This window comes from Lipomyces japonicus (genome assembly GCF_038497905.1).
Source record: "Lipomyces japonicus strain CBS 7319 unplaced genomic scaffold V1514scaffold_97, whole genome shotgun sequence".
NCBI classification, from domain to species: Eukaryota; Fungi; Ascomycota; class Lipomycetes; order Lipomycetales; family Lipomycetaceae; genus Lipomyces; species Lipomyces japonicus.
This window is the reverse complement of record NW_027117909.1, coordinates 1-18,597: the sequence shown is the minus strand read 5'-3', so window position 1 is coordinate 18,597 and position 18,597 is coordinate 1. Positions and strand designations below refer to the sequence as shown.

The 18,597-nt window shown below is 42.0% G+C and overlaps 8 protein-coding genes across 8 annotated transcripts; 2 read left to right on the top strand and 6 right to left on the bottom strand.

Annotated features, from left to right (window-relative positions):
• Positions 1-270: 270 nt before the first annotated feature.
• V1514DRAFT_339216 (t-SNARE) lies at positions 271-1,483 on the bottom strand. Its single transcript, XM_066928945.1, has 5 exons — positions 1,313-1,483; positions 1,176-1,234; positions 992-1,102; positions 610-935; positions 271-541 (listed from the first exon to the last, which is right to left on the bottom strand). The coding sequence occupies exons 1-5, from the start codon at positions 1,431-1,433 to the stop codon at positions 448-450; spliced, it is 711 nt and encodes a 236-aa protein (XP_066780615.1). The 5' UTR covers positions 1,434-1,483; the 3' UTR covers positions 271-447.
• Positions 1,484-6,031: 4,548 nt separating this feature from the next.
• Positions 6,032-8,314, bottom strand: V1514DRAFT_355044 (P-loop containing nucleoside triphosphate hydrolase protein). The gene is made up of 2 exons (XM_066929620.1): positions 8,206-8,314; positions 6,032-8,126 (listed from the first exon to the last, which is right to left on the bottom strand). The coding sequence occupies exons 1-2, from the start codon at positions 8,250-8,252 to the stop codon at positions 6,233-6,235; spliced, it is 1,941 nt and encodes a 646-aa protein (XP_066780614.1). The 5' UTR covers positions 8,253-8,314; the 3' UTR covers positions 6,032-6,232.
• Positions 8,315-8,482: 168 nt separating this feature from the next.
• On the top strand, positions 8,483-9,319 carry V1514DRAFT_339211 (uncharacterized protein). The gene has a single exon (XM_066928944.1). It carries the CDS (start codon positions 8,563-8,565, stop codon positions 9,223-9,225), a length of 663 nt encoding a protein of 220 aa, XP_066780613.1. The 5' UTR covers positions 8,483-8,562; the 3' UTR covers positions 9,226-9,319.
• Positions 9,210-10,937, bottom strand: V1514DRAFT_339210 (uncharacterized protein). Its single transcript, XM_066928943.1, has one exon. It carries the CDS (start codon positions 10,815-10,817, stop codon positions 9,372-9,374), a length of 1,446 nt encoding a protein of 481 aa, XP_066780612.1. The 5' UTR covers positions 10,818-10,937; the 3' UTR covers positions 9,210-9,371.
• Positions 10,938-11,455: 518 nt separating this feature from the next.
• Positions 11,456-12,612, bottom strand: V1514DRAFT_339209 (transcription factor TFIID complex subunit 8 C-term-domain-containing protein). The gene is made up of 2 exons (XM_066928942.1): positions 12,347-12,612; positions 11,456-12,280 (listed from the first exon to the last, which is right to left on the bottom strand). Exons 1-2 carry the CDS (start codon positions 12,468-12,470, stop codon positions 11,562-11,564), a joined length of 843 nt encoding a protein of 280 aa, XP_066780611.1. The 5' UTR covers positions 12,471-12,612; the 3' UTR covers positions 11,456-11,561.
• Positions 12,613-12,749: 137 nt separating this feature from the next.
• V1514DRAFT_339207 (calponin homology domain-containing protein) lies at positions 12,750-13,646 on the top strand. Its single transcript, XM_066928941.1, has 3 exons — positions 12,750-12,878; positions 12,968-13,056; positions 13,126-13,646. The coding sequence occupies exons 1-3, from the start codon at positions 12,801-12,803 to the stop codon at positions 13,526-13,528; spliced, it is 570 nt and encodes a 189-aa protein (XP_066780610.1). The 5' UTR covers positions 12,750-12,800; the 3' UTR covers positions 13,529-13,646.
• Positions 13,629-14,154, bottom strand: V1514DRAFT_322854 (uncharacterized protein; the record flags this gene model as incomplete). Its single annotated transcript, XM_066926145.1, has 2 exons — positions 13,629-14,054; positions 14,125-14,154. 2 exons carry the CDS (start codon positions 14,152-14,154, stop codon positions 13,629-13,631), a joined length of 456 nt encoding a protein of 151 aa, XP_066780609.1.
• Positions 14,155-15,040: 886 nt separating this feature from the next.
• Positions 15,041-16,950, bottom strand: V1514DRAFT_313042 (glutathione synthase). The gene is made up of 2 exons (XM_066925818.1): positions 16,626-16,950; positions 15,041-16,547 (listed from the first exon to the last, which is right to left on the bottom strand). Exons 1-2 carry the CDS (start codon positions 16,919-16,921, stop codon positions 15,344-15,346), a joined length of 1,500 nt encoding a protein of 499 aa, XP_066780608.1. The 5' UTR covers positions 16,922-16,950; the 3' UTR covers positions 15,041-15,343.
• Between the last annotated feature and the right edge of the window lie 1,647 nt (positions 16,951-18,597).

Below are 18,597 nucleotides of genomic sequence, written 5' to 3'. Positions count from 1 at the left end.
TTAGTTTGATAGTCAAACGTACATGGCTGTTACTGGTTTTGTTTGTTTTCTGATGGTTCGAAATCCTGGTTACTAAAAGCGCTCGCCCGCGAACGACTGTAGATAAGAGTGCCGTCCAAATACAGGAATGGTGCCAAGACAGATGAAAATTTTTACAAATTTCGTTACCTTCGTCAAAAATGTAATCACTGAATTTTTGCAAGTTGCATGGTGTAACAGATAGCGGGCACCAAAAACATGTTTTTAAGAAACTTTGCAATAAAACTATTCTAAAATAAGGGGCAAAAAAATACTAATAATTAACAACCTCCCACCTATCGCAACCAAGACAACATAAAAATCAAAGTAACAAAGACAAAAATATTACTACATCAATTAAGCAGAATCCAAATAATATAAAACTGTTAAAAAAAAAAGTCGTAAACCCGAACCTTTGCAAATATGCATTTATCTCCTGACGAACCGGCCAATAAGAATGGCTGCGATGATGATGATTAGCAAAACCACGATGCCGATGGTAATTAAACGGTTAGTAACCATTCTATTTATTAATTAGTTTTTTCAAAATCTCATAGCACGGAAAAAAGCAAAAAAAATAATTTAATTCACCTTCGAGCCATTCCTCTCAAGGTCCGGATACTTTTGTCAACATAAGTATCCGCCTCCATAAGAACGTTTCTTGAATTAATGATTTGCTCACGCTGGCCACGCAAATCAGTCAAAATGTTTGCTCCAATGGACTCAGTTTCATTCGCCAACCGTTGCGAATCACGTAATCTTTGAGATGAATTTTCTAACCGGTCAGTTCCAGATAGTAATTGCTGGCGCTGATCTTGCGAGATTTCATCATTAGAAAGTCCGGCACCCGCGCTTCCAGCTGCAGATGCTCTGGCACCAAAAAGTTCTTGACGATCACCTGCTTCAATCGATTTTCTCTACAAGACACGAGTAAGAATTAGACTCTTTTCCATCACAAAGAAAATTGCCATACCAGGTCTCGTTTTGATTTGTCCAGATCGGACCGATAGCCCCTTAACCGTGCATTCAACTTCGCCCTGTTACCGGAAGAAATGTTTTGAAGTTCAATAGCCATTTGAGAAATCTAGAAAAAAAAAAAAACTCAAGTAAGAATAACAGGTCCGCATATTAAGTATTAAACCATAAAAATCACATACAATCTCGTCGGCTTCATCTATGGCTCGCTCAGCGGCACGAATAGTGGCTTTTCGAGGCTCTTTAAAAAAACAAAAACAAGAGTCAGTGGAATGGTCTCAACTCGAATTTCAAACTCATAAAACCTGAACATTCATACCAGTTGCCAGTTCAGGAATCTGGTCAATCTTTTGTGCCACCTCCGCAAAGGCCAACCTGAAATCAGATTCATATGATGAAAACAATTCTGATCCAGGCTCAGAATCTAATGCTTGAGACATGTTGTTCTAGATAGATTAAATTGGTCGACCTAGTGGAATGATAATGCCATCCAATGTATTTGGCGGACATGGATCGGGGCCCAGGCGTCACGTCTGGGTCCACGTGCGTCATGAACAAGTAAGTGTAACTAATCGTTACAGTTTTCATTTTAACTACCACAACAATAATGATGAATAATAGTACCTCATGCAATTTTTTAAATACTGTTTTAAATGGTTGCAATTTATGCTTTTTGCAAAATAATTTGACTAACCTTCTATTCTAGTAACAGTAGCTTTATTAATGTGTTTTAGTGCAGTATTGATGAGGCTAGTCTTTGAGGCAAAAATAATGATACTGATTTTAGAATTTTATCAGACACTAAAATTGAGGAAGTTATGATGTTTGAAGATGGGAAAGTTGAACGTTGTATCGTTGAAGGCAGACAAGTATGACACAGAAGAGTATTTATTGACTTGAACCTCAAGCCATAAATACTACACAATGTCAAGGATTAATTGTTGAGCGTGGAATAACATAGTGGTAATTATTTCTTTAAGGCGTCGCGCTTTTATGTTTTATGTTTTCTGTGTAAGAGGCAATACCAGTCCGTTGGTAAGGACTACACAATGGTTGATCTACTCCTAGAGAAGACTCACTGTGCGTCTTGAATTTTTGGTTTTCATTTGCTAGGAGTAATGAAACAAGCAACACAGTTGCTGTAGGCAATTTAGCTTCATCTTCTAATACGCCATGGGATTTATCATCTCAGACTGCCGACTACGATCACACAAAACATGGTATTCGTGCTATGCATTACCAATAGTTACCACGTTTACCGAGGTCACTGGTTCTGGCTGCGTGTAAATAATTGGCTTTGGTCTGACCAATTTTTTCAGACTTGACCGCCGTGCTACCATTACGGTAGACTGCGGTTCACATGTTGCATTGCATGTTGGGTTTGTTGTTGGCAGCGCCTCCAGCCTGGTTATACTAGGTTGCTCTTATTACTTTGTGCCTTTTGTTTCTTTCACCGCGCACCACTTTCAACAATCACGTGTCTTCCGCATCCCTTAGAACCCTTGGCGTACATAATCGCATCGATATAGTTGCTGGGTTACATATCGTATATTTTGCGTATTGGGCCGAAGCTCAACCTTCTAAGTACAACAAGTGGCGATGTCTTTCTTTATAGAGAACCGGTTAGGCATAGCCGCCGTGCCATTAATTAGTTACCCATGTCTGTGACGCCATAACCATGTCTCCCAATCACCCTTAATCCTATTGTAATCGCTCCTCCGGATGCACTGGTAAATCAGGCTCTTGGCATACCCTTCATCTTCATTTTTTTGAAGCAATTGCAACCTTGTTCAAAACAAAAAAACTTCAAAGCAACATCACCATATCGTCGGTTTCGTCCATATTCCGCCTCGTAAGGAATGGAAACATATTGTATCCAACCCAACTGCTGCAATAACTGTGTAGGATTTTTCCCGTCTCGGATCTCAGGACCTGATCTGCGATTGGTCCACTTGTGAGACAACATAGTGATGTTGCTTTGAAGTTTTTTTGTTTTGAACAAGGTTGCAATTGCTTCAAAAAAATGAAGATGAAGGGTATGCCAAGAGCCTGATTTACCAGTGCATCCGGAGGAGCGATTACAATTAGACTAAGGAGATGAGCGGTTGACTTCACATAGCTGGGTTGAAATACCAAAAAAATGATAATATAATGTATAATATGAAAATATATTTTCAACAGTCATGCTCTACAAAGTGAAAAAATCCGAATGGAACTCAACATCGATGTTACGTCGTAATAATGTGAAATCTCATATACGTTTAAGTGTCACGTTCGCATCAAGAGATAAGAATATTGACTGTCAAATTAAGCTTTTAATTTTTTTTAACCAGATCTCCACATTTTGTTTGCCTGCTTTGCTTGCTGCACCCGTAAGAGGAGGAAAGGCGGATGATACTCAATAACAGCCATCTGGTCACACACTCTGCTAAGAATAAATCTCACTTGTTAATAGAAAGATACCAACGGACATCAACATCTGTCCGTCACTATGGGTTTTCACAGTTAATCCTTTGCAATGATAAGGAAGTTTCCTTTTCTTGCCACGTGAAATGGCGAATGTTGAAGGAGAAATATGAGAGGCCAAGCAACATTGGGAGCCAACCTTTGGCAATAAAATTTCGTCTTCACTATACGTGGAGGCATGCCTTAAAAAAAAACGTTTAAAAATCAAAGAAGCCATTCACACGCTGCCAGACTCTGAATTTGGCTTTAGCCATGATTGAATCGGTCGCGACAGTGTCATCCAATAAACAATTTATTAAAGGGGTCGTGCGTCTAGGTTCAATAATTTAACAGCTTAGCATAATTTTAATATAAGAACTTCTTGAAAAAATATATTAAAATTCTTAAATCTTCAAATAGAAATATAAAAAATCAATCACGAAAGATTGGTCTTGAACCATCTTTCTTTTCCACTTCATTTCGAAACCAATGATATTTCCAATGCCGTATGGATCAATTACTGTCAGAATAGGATGTCACTATGTTACAACTCAAGTGAGTGCCAGATCCAATCCCGCCGATACGATCGAGTGGGCAAGTCAAGGGGTCCGTGCTGGGCTAAGGTCACTCAGATCTAAATCAGTGTCGAGCCACGACATCACGTGATGGCTGTAAATGCATGCAAACAAGAACGTATCATTTGGAACCGACAGAACGTTTCATGGAAACATGATTTTTTTCAGATTAGACGTAGCGTGTGCGTTTCACCCCCAGTCAAACCTGCACTCTTACATGAACTGGGAGGGTTACGGTCGCATCCTGCTTACTGTGAACAAGCTAACATGAAACTTCACGCTATACCCTGTTATCGGCGTTTCATTAAGGAAACCTAAAAGTTATGCGACATTCATATCTCTTGTACTGAAACACCAACTGATATGCCAAGCGAAACACCGATAACAAGGTGCAGTGAAGCTTTAAACCAGCTTATACAAACGCTCCATATGTATTGCGGTGAAAACATGTTCGCCAATAGTTTTGCATCGCTCAAGCAAACAGTGATCTTACGCCAAGTCGCGTAGAATTCCTAAATAAAAAGAAAATGCTTAAATATGTGCGCACTTAGTTTCAATCCTCCTTTAATATTCGAGATCGATTGCTCTTATTTATCCATACTGTACTCAGAGAAACCGTACCAACTAAACAACTGAATGACGACCTAAACTAAAGTGTCGAAAACGGACGATTGTTAAAAACTATGTCATGGATCTTTCAGAAAAGGCGAAAGGGTATCAACCCTAAGGGCCAACAACCCTATCTTTTTACCTGGGTCCTAAATTACAAACCCTACACCAAGAATGTCTATAAAACCGCACTTTTTCCCGCTTCTAAAAGATTTTTTTTTTTCTCCTCAAGACAGAAAGTCAGCATCATTTTCTTACATGGCTCTTGCCTTTTACCAGAGCCATCAGGGTACTGCTTTCAAATGTCTTTTTATTAAAAGTTTTTGGAAAATCTTTACAAAATCTTCATAAGATTTTTAAAATTAGAATTGTTGCAAAGATGGAGAGCGTTTTTATTTTGCTGATGTGTTGTTTTGTGGCGAAAGTCAACGTTTAATTCTGATAGTTTTTAATTGATTAAATTTAAACCAAAATAACTTTAGTTTCAAATTATGCATTTAGCTCAAGCATTTAATTTGTAATTGCATAATTTGTAAATGCTTATGCTGTCATAAATTAAGATAAAAATTGAGCGGGCATGTAATGCGATATTAGTTATATTTAGTGAGTTATTTTTACGTAACGTATCGGCTTTCTTTTTCTTTTATCATCGCTTGCCATGCTTTAAATCTCAACTGAAAGTCACAAAGGTTAGATAGCTTGGATTTGATTTCGGCTTCGGGCTGGCAAGGTTAATTTGCCATTAGATTGTGGCACAAAGAGCACAAGCGTGGCGAAAAGAAGTTGTTTGGTCGCTTGTGAAGTTTGAACTCATCATGGCTTGTACCTGACGCACCTGTGATCGTTTTGTGAAGAGTCGGTTAACAAAATCTACCGACCCAGTAATTATATAAATTCGTCTCTTTGCGTTTAACAAATCGTATTACTAAATGAAGCATTTGACTATCTTATGAGCACCGTATTATCCAGCGACTGGTATTTTGTTACGATGTTCTTTTTGAATGTAAAAACTTAGATGACAGTTGCGAAGAAATACTAAAGCATACTTCTAATCCTTTTCATGGGGCGAAAAAAAAAATGGATATGTACAATAATTTCAAAATTTGAATCAATCAATAAAACATATACAAACTCCTATTGATTCTTTAAGCCTTTCGATTTGCTCTGATTCTATTAGTACCAACCTATCAATTTGTGCTTCAAATTTATGCATGACCATGATTATGCATTTTGCTAATGTATCAACGTGTAATAATTTATTTTTCAGTTACGAACTTTCAGCGAAATCAGAGTGTAAATGTCGCAATTTTAACCGATTGGCGACTGCAATATTTTAAGATCGTTCGGCGAACATGAAACAACCATTCGTTAAAGTGGTTGTTGCGCATAAACATCAATTACTGCCAAGTTTACTTGTCAAGGTTTTATTTTTAACAAACATGCATCGTTATTTCTAATCATAACGCAAAAAAAAAACAAAAATTACATAACGAGCTTTTGCAATAGACCAAAATAAAATAAAAAAATTACCCCAAAACCACATTAAAATAAAATAAAATTAAACCAACAATATATATATATATATATTTATATATTTATCATTTGGATTTTTAACGTCGCTGAGTCTTTCCGATGCCTCTCTTGCCAGCAAACAAATGCTTGGGCTTGGACTCAGTATAATGCCTGTCGGCTTCACCTGCACGTCCCATCCGGTTGCGTTCACGTTGATGTAATTTCTCGATCCGCTCGGCCTTGACACGCATGCTCTTGGTAGCCATGCCGGCATCGAACCTGGAAGGCGCTGGTTGCAAATAAGGCCCGCTTAGCGCCCGTGATTGAGACTTGGACCGTCTGGATTCGGCCATGATCACGTCAATGCCGGCCTGGTCGGCATCAACGCGATCGACCGCGCGACCTCTGGTTTGTTCTGAGATCTCGGAATGATCAATATGAATATCATCAAGATGTTGTTCCAATGCAGAAAACGTTTTGCGTTGCTTAGAACGGGGGATGATGGCCCGGTTGCGAAGTGATTTTCTCGACCTGGCCTCGTTCTTCATCAACTTGAGCCGGTCACGAATCCATTCAGCTTTTCTTCTAACATCTGCATCTTCCTCAGTTTCAAAGATTTCATCATCATCAGAGTCATAAAACCCGGTTGTTTGTAATCTTTCCTCTTCCTCTTCTAATTGTTGCAATTTTTGACCAATCTCCGGATCCAAGAAATCATAAACATTCTTGCCATCAAGAACTTCGGGCATGATGTCATTTTTCCATTCATCATTTTCAAGCAAGTACTTGTCCTTCAAATTGATGTTAAACACACCGGCACCGCCATTTTCGGCTTCGATGTCTCTAGCCAGGCGACGCCGCGACGGATCATTGGAGTCATATTTGGCAAGCGTCTTGACCGCTTCGGGGATGATCGCAGGTCGCTCAACGTTATCACGTTGACTAGGAGTGGCAAGATGAATCTTGTTCAACACGTCATTAACTTTTGTGCCTTTTAATTTTTGCTCCACTCTTGATGCCAATAATTTTTCGCAAGCCGCATTTCTGACTTCCATGACGTTAAGTTCGAGATGGCATGAAAGCTGCATGAGTTCAACATTAGGCTCGGCCAAAACAGTCTGCAATAATTCTTGCTTGACTGGTTCAAGATCCTCAGGCTTCATGGCATCGATCTTGTTGACCACGACCATTACGATTTTGTTAGCAAACAATGGCTTGATGGAGTGAAACAGCTTAACCTGAGCTTCAACTGAAAACCCACACTGTTCAGAAAGATCCATGAAGTACATGATGCAAGATCGAAGATGAGCAATGGCGGTAATTGATTGCATCTCAATCGTGTTCATCTCTTCGAGAGGGTGATCAAGAATACCAGGAGTATCAATAGCCTGAAACCTTAAATACTTGTAATCAAAATGACCGACGTAGAGTGACTTGGTGGTAAAAGCGTACGGCTGCACGTCAACATCGGCTCTGGTGATTGACTTCAAGAACGATGACTTGCCGACGTTGGGGTAACCGCAAATAACCAGCGTGCGCGTGTTGGGATCAATGGCTGGCAAGCGTCCCAAATGTTGCCGTACTTGTTCAAGATACAAAAGCGGATCTTTTAATCTTTTCACGATCGTGGCCATGCGACCCATGGCGGCACGCTTAAGTTGCTTGCATTGAAACAGAGACTGGCCGAACTTGAGCAAGCGAACGTAATCTCTTGAAACTTGTTCAACCAAATGCTTTGCCATTGACAACTGCGACAGGGCAATCTTGTAATGATCCCTGTCATACAACGTGTTGAGAAGATCCTGATGGAACGGATGAATGTCGTCAAGCTTGGGGAAACTTTCGACAATCTCGGCCAGCTTTTCAGTAAACCCATCCGCCGTGTATCTAACCTTGCGCATGTAAAACGCTCGAATACGAGAAATTTTAAACCCTGACCGAATCACGGTTGGCGTCTTGCGCTGAGTGCGGTTCAGCACCACGTCCAAGAATCTTTTTTTTTTTAAAATCAGTATGCAAAAAAAAAAAAAAAAATCAACAAAACAAATCAGCCACAAATGGTAAAACTTACTCAGTAGCATTAGGAACAGTTGCAATGTCTTTCCAAGTAACCTTCATTTTTTTTTTCTTTATAATATAGCGGAGAGGCAAAGAAGGCAAAAAGTTGGTCGGCCCTCTTGTCTTAAGAAAAATTTGATATCAGTTGGGAGGTTTGAACAAAATTTTTTTTAGTGCGAAATGCAACTGCGGCGTTGTACATATGGCATAAAGCGCATTACCTGTTGGCACCGAGCCGCACCGCTAATTACATAGAGGTACGGAACGGCGATGAATGGCAAGCAAGTTAAGGAAGTTGAAGTTGTGAACTTGTTGTGAGCTTGGTGGTAAAGCAGCAGTTTTTTTTTTTGTTTTTCTTCCGCGTAACGGCATGCCTTCTTCTGAACTGGAAGACAGCAAGGGGTTGGATGACAAGCCTCGAGGCATTTTAAAGAATCCTCCTTCACTTGCAGCTTACAATGCGGAGTTTTCGCAAGTTGATCACGAGCAAGTCATTCTAAACACCAACATCAACGCTGCGCAACACGGTGATCATAGCAAGCTTAACATTCGCCGACTTTCGAGTAACAGTAATGATGGTAAGCTATCAAGCACGGTTGCAGACAATAGTCAGGATGACGAGAACGGGCCGAGGCTAAAATGGGACGAGGTCAATTTGTACCTCACCGAGCAAGACCGAACGGCGAAAATGAAAATCACAGAGCCCAAGACGCCGTATCAGCATTCGTTCGAACCGATCGATGACGATGAAGATGAATTGGAAGTTGAAGACGTGCCGGGCTTGAGTTTGGGAGAACCGGCAGAAGAAGTGCCGCATCATGAACCTAAGGTTACGGTCGACCACGACAGGTTCAAGGGTTCTTCTGACGATGATGAGGAAGGCCATGACGATGAGAAGCATCGAAGGTTTCAAGAATTACGGAAAAAACATTATGAGATGAAATCTGCATTGCAACTAGGGCATGAATTGGAGGACAAGGAAGAAGATGATGGTGATAATGATAATGATACCGCGAATAACGACGATTCATAATTTAAAAAAAAAAAAAAAAAAAAGGATTTTTAGCTAGTATTTTTCTTGATTTTTAAAAAGTTTGGTCGAGTTTAATCCATTACAATTAAAAAACTTTAAAGAATTTGAAACACCAGTACCAAATGGCCCTTTTTTATTTCCTATAATTATTTGCCCTTTTTATTATCTTTTTCGTCATGATCAAGCGACAAAATCTTTTCAACATATTTCCTAGCTTTTTGGATTTCATCAGTAGCCAATACTTTGGTCAAAGACTTGTCAAACAGCGACCATGATGACTGTGCACTCTTGGATAGACGGTCAATATATTCGGTTGTGCTGCGGTTGTTGTTGTTGTTGTTGTTGTTGTTATCCGGAGTAGAATTAAATTCCGAACTGTCGACATGTTCGGTAATGGTACCATCCGAGTAGTAGATTTGAGTCTTGGTGACTCTTAATTGCTTACCTTCTTCATCGATAGTCAATGTTGTAACCTTGCCCTTGCCGATAACGGTGGCATCCTTGCTGGGTTGAGTGGCATTAAGGCCGGTACCGTTGTTGGTGACACTTGAGGGCGCATTAATTTCAAACACTGGATGCTTGTGGTTAAAGACGTCGTCAGGGAACGGTTTGGAATTGGGAGGAAATTGCAATTGTTCATCAAGACCGGTAATAGAAGAAGGAGTAGCAGACGCTTCACCGGATGCTTTCCATTTTAAATAATCTTCAAATTGTTCAAATAGTTTAATCGAACCGGGAGTATTAAGCGTGGGGAACGAGCCATCGGATTTCGGAAGCAAGCAGCGCCATACTCCGAACGAGTCCCAAGTGGTTTTGCCGTTAACATGCTGGCAGTTACGGATTTGCTCACCAGATGGAATCGGGTAAGCCCTGTCGGAAAATTTTAGATCATTGCGAGATGATGAATTGGACCGGTTTGAGTCAGAGGATGATGAGGACGAGGATAAGGATGAAGAAGAAGAAGAAGAAGAAGAAGAAGAAGAAGAAGAAGAAGAAGAAGAAGAAGATGATGATGATGGTGATGATGATGAAGATGGAGATGGAGATGAAGACGAAGAATTGAAAGCCAAGTGATTACTTTCAACATTGAGCGCATTGTAAAGATCGTTCACGTGTGACGAATGAACAACGGAGGAGTAGTTTTGTTGATAGCTGTCCCAAACTTTTGCCCTGGGCGCTTGCTTTTCAAAAAACATTTTCCGCCGCAGGTCGTACCACCATTCGCCAATGTTTTGCCAAGCCGACGATCCGGAGTCATGATCAATCACAACATGACCGGTCAGCAAAGGCGACGCACCACTTGCGGTCGGATCGTAGGTTGATCTGGGGAAGAAATTCTGAATGGCCGAGCAAGGTTGGTCAACATGGTCGGACAAAAACAAGGCCTCGTGCCGGCTCAGCAGCAGGCCGAACGCCTTCGCTTTTTGCGCAGCCACACGTCGCTTGAGCGAAGGTGCGGTCTCGGCTAGCAATTCGTCCTTAAACACGTGCGCTTGAGACTGGTGAAGTAGCATGTTGCGTTGCCTGAATTCGTCAAGGGACAGGGTGTGAACAGGCCTGCCATTTGCAGGTTCTCGTGCGGCGCCGGCCATGACCGCGAGAGATTACGTACGAGATTACGTGCAAGCAAGCAAGAACCGTGGGGGAACCTGGCTGGCTGACATCTGGGCAGGCTCGACACAACAGGGCCGGCGGGGTGGAATATATACACGAGCACGCATAGCTTTCAACCAGGCCGATAAACGACGTGCCTGACCATGATAGTGCGGGGGCCCGTCGGCTGCCCGCTGGTCACCTGATTGCCTGCCACGGATCCGCATCCCATCCCGGCATCCGCCCCGGCATCTGTCACGTGATGACCGGCAGCCTGCAATGCATGCGGGGCTTGTTGGCCAGGGTTTGCGCCCGGCATCCGCCCGTCACTCAGTCGTGACACTTGCGCAGGCCGTGCTCTATAAAAGATTTTCTTTTTTGCGTTTCATGACTTTTTTTTTTTTTCTTTCATTAAAAACACGCCGTTTTTACAGCGCAACAATGACAGTGCTGCTGTGCGCAAAGATTGGACCTGGGTTTGCCTGGGGTCAAACTTGTTCAGTGTGCCAGCTGTGATTTCCTATTTTTTGTTAGCGCAGACTGATATTTGGGCTTATTAAGAACTCAACCCGATTGTCTGGTATGGTTTTGTCGTACTGGGCACGTGAAGGTTGGGTGTCAGAGAAGTTCTACATTCTTTTTTTTTTCTTTTTCTCTTGTTAAATGATAGAAATACATTTTTGGTATTTATTGTACAATACCGCACTTCCGCTGCGTAGTTTTAGCATTTGCACGTGTGTAGCCTACTTCTTGCCCAGTTTTAAAATTATCGGTCGGATTGGTTTCGATTTTGGCTTCGGCTTTGGCTTTGACTGTGGCTGTGGCTGTGGCTTTTTGTTTCTGGCCAGGGCGACAATGTCAAACTGTGACTTCTTTGTGCGCTTGTCGTGCTCGCGCTCGTCTTCATCGCTATCTTCAACCACGCCGGTTGCCGTGCCGTGTCCATTCTCGCGCTTCTTGACCTGCCTGTCATTGTTATCGTGCAGGCCTGTTGCTTCTCTGTCACCAGTAGCCGCAGTGGTCGTGATCTCAATCAACCGCCGCAACGCTTCCTCAACCAGCTGTCCCTCCTTTAAGATTTTTTCTCTGATTTCTCGTGGACTCGTTATCCGCGACACGTACTGTGGCGTGGCTTGATAGGTGTGGTCTGCTGGGAACGGCGGCATCCATGCCGGCACGTAGGGCAGGTCCCTTGGTTTCGTAGGACCTTGCAGCAGTTCCAGTGCCGGTTCACCATGTGTTCTCCTGTCGCTCTTTTCATGCCTGTCTTTGTAATAATATCCTGCACCATCTGCCATGGACTCTGCCGTGCTGACCTTTTTCGACCGATCGAGCTCGTCTTCCAATTTTGCCGTGTGAATCCCTTCATCTGTAAACAGAAAAGCTACGTCGTGTGCTGATGGCTTCGATCGCCTTTGCAATTGAGCATATTTATGTAATTTCTCTGATAAATGCAACAGGTCTAACTCATTTATTAATTATTTTTTTTCTTTCAAAATAAATCACGCTCTCCATCGAAACCACTTACACTCCTCGGTTAGAATCGCCATCATTTCAAGTGCTCCAGACGTACATCGCACATCCAGTGACCGCAATATTACTGCTACTGGCGGAACCAAAATGTCTCCATTTGATGATGGTCGGTCAACCATGGATGGAATACGCACACCCGATTATTTGCTCTGCAACTGTATTTATTTCCACATAGACCTTGTCCTATCCTTTTTTATTTTTTACTTCCTCTTTTTCTCTCACCTTCTATCGCTTTCTGTCAATGTGGCTGGTTGAATATATATGCGTTGCTAAATTGCGCTATACTTTTTTGCCTGGTTTGAATTCAAGTTCAAACATTCACGTGACTTGCACGCACTTTGCACTCGACTTGTAATTCAGGGGCGCAGCATGCGTTGCGCGCTTACCCAAAACCATCCAGTATTGATGAAACCAAACCTTTCATTGATTTCGATCGTGTTCATTTCACAATGGCATCGGTTTCTAATCTTGATCAAGATGTAGCTGAAATAAGGCGGTCTAAATATGATGCTACTTCTGCCAACAATGTGAGTTTTGGCAGCTTGCGAAATCTGTCTTTTCTCCTCCCGTGCTCAGCGGCGTTAGGCTTTTCGAGCTTGTTCTAATATCAAAACAGGCTAAGGCATGGATAGAACAGATCTTGGAAGAATCGATTGGCGAAGGTGACCTGATTGATATTCTTAAGGACGGCATTGTGTTATGCAAGTATGTGATCAATACCATCCATAATAGTCACTTGGTTTACAAAGTTAACCATTGGGGGGAAATTCATAGATTAGTAAACAAGGTTGTTCCAAACGCAAGCATCAAGTTTAAGCAATCACGGATGCCATTTGTTCAGATGGAAAATATTTCTAATTTTCTCAACGCGGCATCATCTATTGGCCTGCCGCAATATGATTTGTTCCAAACCGTGGACCTGTACGAAGCCAAGGATCCGGCTCAGGTTTTGCAAACGCTTTATTCGTTTTCGCGACATGTTAATAAGCAAAATCCAAGCATTCAACCTTTAGGTCCTAAGCTTGCCACTCCGCAAGCTTCTCCGTCCAGGCATGCCAAGCAAGGCGTCGGTATCCCGGCCTGGAATACGCATCAATATGGATACATGGGCGGTGCAAACCAAAGCTCAGAGAAGATTGTGTTTGCCAAGAAAAGAGACATTGTGAACAAGCCTTGAGATGCATTATTTTTTTTTATTTTTTTTATTTGTTCTGGTTACATTTCGTATGTACATTATTTGGGAATTTAGTCGTTATGCAATAGTTACATTTACAAATTCATACTTGCTTTTCACACGCAGCACGTAGTTTGTGCAAAATGTCATCACTGAATTGACAAATGCCATCTGATGTAACGATTCGGTACATGTCATTTTTTTCATATGATCCTGGCACGATCTCGCCTTCCGAATCCACCCTAACCATGCCAAAAATATCTTGCACTTCCGGTATCCGGCCATACACCGGAGGACTTCTGAAATCGTATATGGCCATGTAATTGTTTTGATAAGTAGCAGCTAAAGATTGAAAGAATTTGTCCTCGTGTATGTTTTCCTTTAATATGGAATGCATGAGGTTGATAAATTTCTTGTTGGCCACGAACGTGGATTCTGATAAGAAATTGATATCAGTGCCAGCTTGCACATGACCTATGTCTAATGCCGACGCCCGCTTGGAAAGTGACAAGGTTGAATCACGTATGATCTATAATTTTTTATTATAGTGTAAGTCAAATTCTTTTTTTTTATTTTTTTTTTTTCTCCGGGTTATTTACCACTTGCTTGTTTGCAGCCTGTGCAGACATGTGCCGTCCCCATTCGCAGGTGAATTGCGCAGCAGTACGGTGAGTTAAAACTCGACATCGTAATTGCATGTGAGTGCGAAATATGTTCATCTTTGTTTTAACTGCTTGTTAAATGTTTATAATGTTGTCAAGTCACAGTCGTAATCAATTCAAGGCAAAGAAATAACTACATATATTTTAAAAGCTAAAATGTTTCAGGGGCTTTAATTCATCGAGATGGTTCACTGTACCAATTACATCTAGTACATGCCACATTTATGAGCGTCCCACGCACCTCTTAATGCCAACTATATACTTTATATACATACACCTTATAAAAAAATTTACCGTCGAAATTCCACAAAAATAAAACCCACCCCCACCCCCCACCGGTATTGCCGATCGTAGGGGGGGTGTTTTGAGGCAGATTATAAAAAAAATTAATCCCCTAAAACCCTTTCCCTCACTAATCACGTGAGTTAACCCTTTCCCATTTACCACCCCTCGTATTCATTAAGGTTCAAAACAATTTGCATATTATACAACTTCCTATACAACACAACAACGACTTCCTATATCACAACGACTTGTCAACGTGTTGGAGTCTGACCTGCAGCCAGTATAGGAAGTCGTTGTGATATAGGAAGTCGTATAAAAATATGCAAATTGTTTTGAACCTTAATGTAGGGGGGGCCTTTTCTTCGCAAAGTCCTTAGCTACCTGAAATTGGGAACAACTACTGCAATATAATTTTTCCGTCATAGTAATTTCAAAATTCATTAGAACACGATTAATGCAATGGAGTTGAGAAGAGTGAGTACGAGAGAAGACATTGAAAGAAACGATCAAAACAATGCTGGCGAATGTAAACAAAAAACGCGAAAAAAAAATGAAAATATGGTGCTTATGTAATTTAGTTGTAAAATATGCAGTCTAAACCAAAAACGTCAGGTCACGTGAAACGTATAAATTAAATAATCTATTAGTAATTGTAAAAGTCACGTGTAGATTAGAGAATAGATTATGACCCTTATTTCGATTCAAAGAATTACGCCCCCATGGGGTAAAAGGCTAACTCACGTAATTAGCGAGGGAAAGGGTTTTTAGGAGGGTTTAATTTTTTTATATTTATATATCTGCCTCAAAACGCCCCTTCGATCGGATATGCACTGTCTATTATTTATCATTAATTAAAAAAACAAAATCTTGTTTAAACAAGAACCAAACTGTCAATACTTCCAAACCCGGCTGCAACCCCGCCTTCTTCAGAATCAGCAAATTTTGTGCGCACAAGCCATCCGGCTTCAAAATTTTGCTTAACCTGATGAGTCTTGGAATCCCATAACACGATTCCATAAATGCCTAATTCGGATATTACCTGTGCTGATTTAACTTCGCCTGCTCGCACGATCGAATTTTGAGCATCACTCGGTGGCTTAATTAGTTCCATAAGAATATAACCTTTCCATAATTCTTCATCACCTAGTGATTTCAAAAATTCTGGAATCTTTTCTTTGTAAACATTATTACCACCGCCTTCACGTTGCGGCTTGAGCACAAAGTCTTGAGGTCGCGTGGCAATCAGTTCACGAGCTCGTTGCCCCTTGTCTGAATTATCGAGGGGCAGGATCTCGGTGAACGTGTCAGAGATTAATGTTTTGGATTCGCCATCGACGTAGTTCGATAACACCGAGTCATCCACCAAAACTTGCTGCACTTTCTTGGCACCGGCAAATTGAGTGGCCAGTGACGGAGATTTGATTGCTTTTGAAAGTTCTAATTTCTTCCTTGCTTGCCATGAATTTGGCGTCGGGTAATCATCGGGAGAATAGCCTGATCGGTAATAGACAACCGAAACCTCGTCACCATCGTACCTTAGTACTTTGGTTTCAGGGTCAACCGTTGCCCGACTAAACGCATCATCCAAACTAGCCCTGGCCACTCGAATTTTGAAGTCATTTAACAAATGATATTCCAGCCACCGTTGATCAAACGCATTCCGTTCTCCAGGTTGAACAATAAAAAGTACGATTGATTCCTTCACGCCATATGCTTGCGCGGCAAGCCCCAAGCCGCGTGCGATCTGCCTGGCAGCAGGATTTTCTGGCAGGTCCGCATCACGGGATAGAATATTGCCCTCAGGGTAATACCCAGCGGCATGCAAAAACCGATGAAGATCTGATGCACGCGAGGACAAGCCCATGAAGGATGCAGCGATCGTGTTTAATTCGACCTGCCTTAGTGAAACGCTGCCGCTGCCGTCGTCGTTGTCATCGTCATCGTGGTTATTACTGTGTAAGAGATAGTCCGACCTGAATATGCCCAACGACAAATCCTGCCCAGGACCACCTTCGGCTTCAACCTCCTTATATATTCTGTAAAGATCCTTAGAAAACGTGTCGACCTTGGCAAGACTGTTTTTTTTTTTTTTTGATGGGGAATTGGTTAGTCGCTTTCGTGAAATCCTGATAATGGGTACCACAAAATCTTACTTGGCTGTAATTGCGTCCAGAAAAGGCAAGTCATCGGCGATTTTCACATAAAGATCATTAAACAATGGTTGGATTGACCGGGCATGTTGTAATAGACTCTTTGGATATGGTGAAGGGAACAGAGTTAGCGGCACCGGGGTCGCCAGTGCGGATGACTCGGTCTGTTCGGCCGAGGCATTCGCAGAACTTGACCGAATTACTAACCCATGAGTCAATGCCCAGTCCTTTAATGCAAAAAGTAACTCAGACTCCTGTTGAGAAGTCAGAACCGGAGGATATTCAGTTCCGTTGACCATGGCAGCCTAAAATATAATGCTTCTCGTGCTATCGTGCAGGTTCCATGATGCTTACAATTCACCTTTTTGAATGTCGTGCTACAAGCCCCATCTCCATACAGGCAAGCCATACAAGTCTTTACACGCCCTAACCCGTGCACCTGTTTCTTCCTCCCATGATTGACCTTGGTCCGTCAAAAACTGTTGTAAAAGTACGAGGAGCAGTCCGCTCGAAGTCACGACGAGTGTACGGCATGTAGAATTGAAATGATTTAAAATTGAGGGTGAAAGGAGCGAGCGCCTTTTTGTATCAACCAAACCGAATCAAATCAATAAGGGGAGCTGCAATGGCAACAAAATGAGGGATGAATTCTTGAACACTGCGAACCTGTTTGATGTCTTGAGGCACAGGCCATTGTTCGAGAACCTCAATTTTAGAATGAAGCGAGGAGATATTGGAGGAGGAGACCATGTGTCCTAACCATTCGACGCTGAGATGTGCCAAAAATACACTTTGAGCGCTTTCGACATGGAAGTGATTTTGTCGCAGAACAGATAAGACTTTGCGCAAGTGTTTAGCCTGGGGTCTGTTCACCAGGAGCGTGGATCAGGAAATCTTTGAGCTAATTGAGGACAAAGTTGTCAAGCGGACGAAGACAAGATTACATTGCCTGAGTGAATGTAGCTGGGGCATTCATAAGGTCAAAAGAGAAGACTTTAAATTCAACATGGCCGACCGGAGTTTTGAATGCCGTTAAAGAAATGCTAGTTGGTTTCATACGAAGCTATGATATCCCATAGCGATTGTCGGCTGAAGCCAATGCTTAACTGAAACGTGAATAAAAAAGATGATTTCGAAAAAGTATCAAGCGATTTAGACGTGAGAGTGGTATTGACCTGACGACTGGCCCGATGCATGGTTTTACACCGCTGGGTCGCGCGCTTTCTGGGTGTGTTATGATAGAGGGTAGAGCGACCTGCTATCTAGGTTTGAAAAATAGTTTTCGCAGCAGAAAAAGACGATGAATTCGACGTAAAGAAGCTTGGTATAAAGTAAGGGTTGAGAGGTGAGAGCAGTCATAAAAATCATAGCCATGCTGACATCACTTTCGATGGCACCCAGTGCATGAAAATCTTCAACCTGGAGATAAGGGCAGCGGTAGCCTGGGGCGTGTCGATTGAAGATGGAGAGCCTGGAAAGTGGTAGGTCAATGAAGACGAATGCTCGTAGGTAATAACTCAGCTTCCAAGGCTGCCAAAAAGGTGTTCAGTGAGGTGGTGTCTGGGGGTTTCCCTCGCCCGAATGCGTCCACCAATAAGTGGCAGAACCGCAGGATGATTTTGCACCAACTCCCAGGTCCAATAGCTGGCCATAAATACTTGAACGGACTCTTAATACCCAAGCGTCATAGGCTTCCCAATATTCATTAAAGGAGAGGATGGTGATTTGTTTAGTGCGAAGAGGCAGCGCCCTGATAGGCTTCGTCTGCAGTGGATGTCATGGTAAGAGACGGGTACGGCCTCCAAGTTACCAAGTGATATGTATACATATCTGTATATACTACAAAGTGCTGCAGAAAACAGACAAAAGCAAAAAAATTGCGTTCGCGGGCGAGCGCTTTTAGTAACCAGGATTTCGAACCATCAGAAAACAAACAAAACCAGTAACAGCCATGTACGTTTGACTATCAAACTAA

Excerpts from the sequence above, each read along its gene's own strand:
- V1514DRAFT_339216 (XM_066928945.1), bottom strand. The coding sequence starts at position 1,433 with ATGTCTCAAGCATTAGATTCTGAGCCTGGATCAGAATTGTTTTCATCA. Across the intron at positions 1,235-1,312 it reads GATTCCTGAACTGGCAACTG|AGCCTCGAAAAGCCACTATT; the intron begins GTATGAATGTTC and ends GTTTTTTTAAAG. Across the intron at positions 1,103-1,175 it reads TAGATGAAGCCGACGAGATT|ATTTCTCAAATGGCTATTGA; the intron begins GTATGTGATTTT and ends TTTTTTTTCTAG.
- V1514DRAFT_355044 (XM_066929620.1), bottom strand. The coding sequence starts at position 8,252 with ATGAAGGTTACTTGGAAAGACATTGCAACTGTTCCTAATGCTACTGA. Across the intron at positions 8,127-8,205 it reads ACTGTTCCTAATGCTACTGA|ATTCTTGGACGTGGTGCTGA; the intron begins GTAAGTTTTACC and ends AAAAAAAAAAAG.
- V1514DRAFT_339211 (XM_066928944.1), top strand. The coding sequence starts at position 8,563 with ATGCCTTCTTCTGAACTGGAAGACAGCAAGGGGTTGGATGACAAGCCT.
- V1514DRAFT_339210 (XM_066928943.1), bottom strand. The coding sequence starts at position 10,817 with ATGGCCGGCGCCGCACGAGAACCTGCAAATGGCAGGCCTGTTCACACC.
- V1514DRAFT_339209 (XM_066928942.1), bottom strand. The coding sequence starts at position 12,470 with ATGGTTGACCGACCATCATCAAATGGAGACATTTTGGTTCCGCCAGTA. Across the intron at positions 12,281-12,346 it reads GGCGATTCTAACCGAGGAGT|ACCTGTTGCATTTATCAGAG; the intron begins GTAAGTGGTTTC and ends TAAATGAGTTAG.
- V1514DRAFT_339207 (XM_066928941.1), top strand. The coding sequence starts at position 12,801 with ATGGCATCGGTTTCTAATCTTGATCAAGATGTAGCTGAAATAAGGCGG. Across the intron at positions 12,879-12,967 it reads ATGCTACTTCTGCCAACAAT|GCTAAGGCATGGATAGAACA; the intron begins GTGAGTTTTGGC and ends ATATCAAAACAG. Across the intron at positions 13,057-13,125 it reads GACGGCATTGTGTTATGCAA|ATTAGTAAACAAGGTTGTTC; the intron begins GTATGTGATCAA and ends GGAAATTCATAG.
- V1514DRAFT_313042 (XM_066925818.1), bottom strand. The coding sequence starts at position 16,921 with ATGGTCAACGGAACTGAATATCCTCCGGTTCTGACTTCTCAACAGGAG. Across the intron at positions 16,548-16,625 it reads CTGGACGCAATTACAGCCAA|TCTTGCCAAGGTCGACACGT; the intron begins GTAAGATTTTGT and ends AAAAAAAAACAG.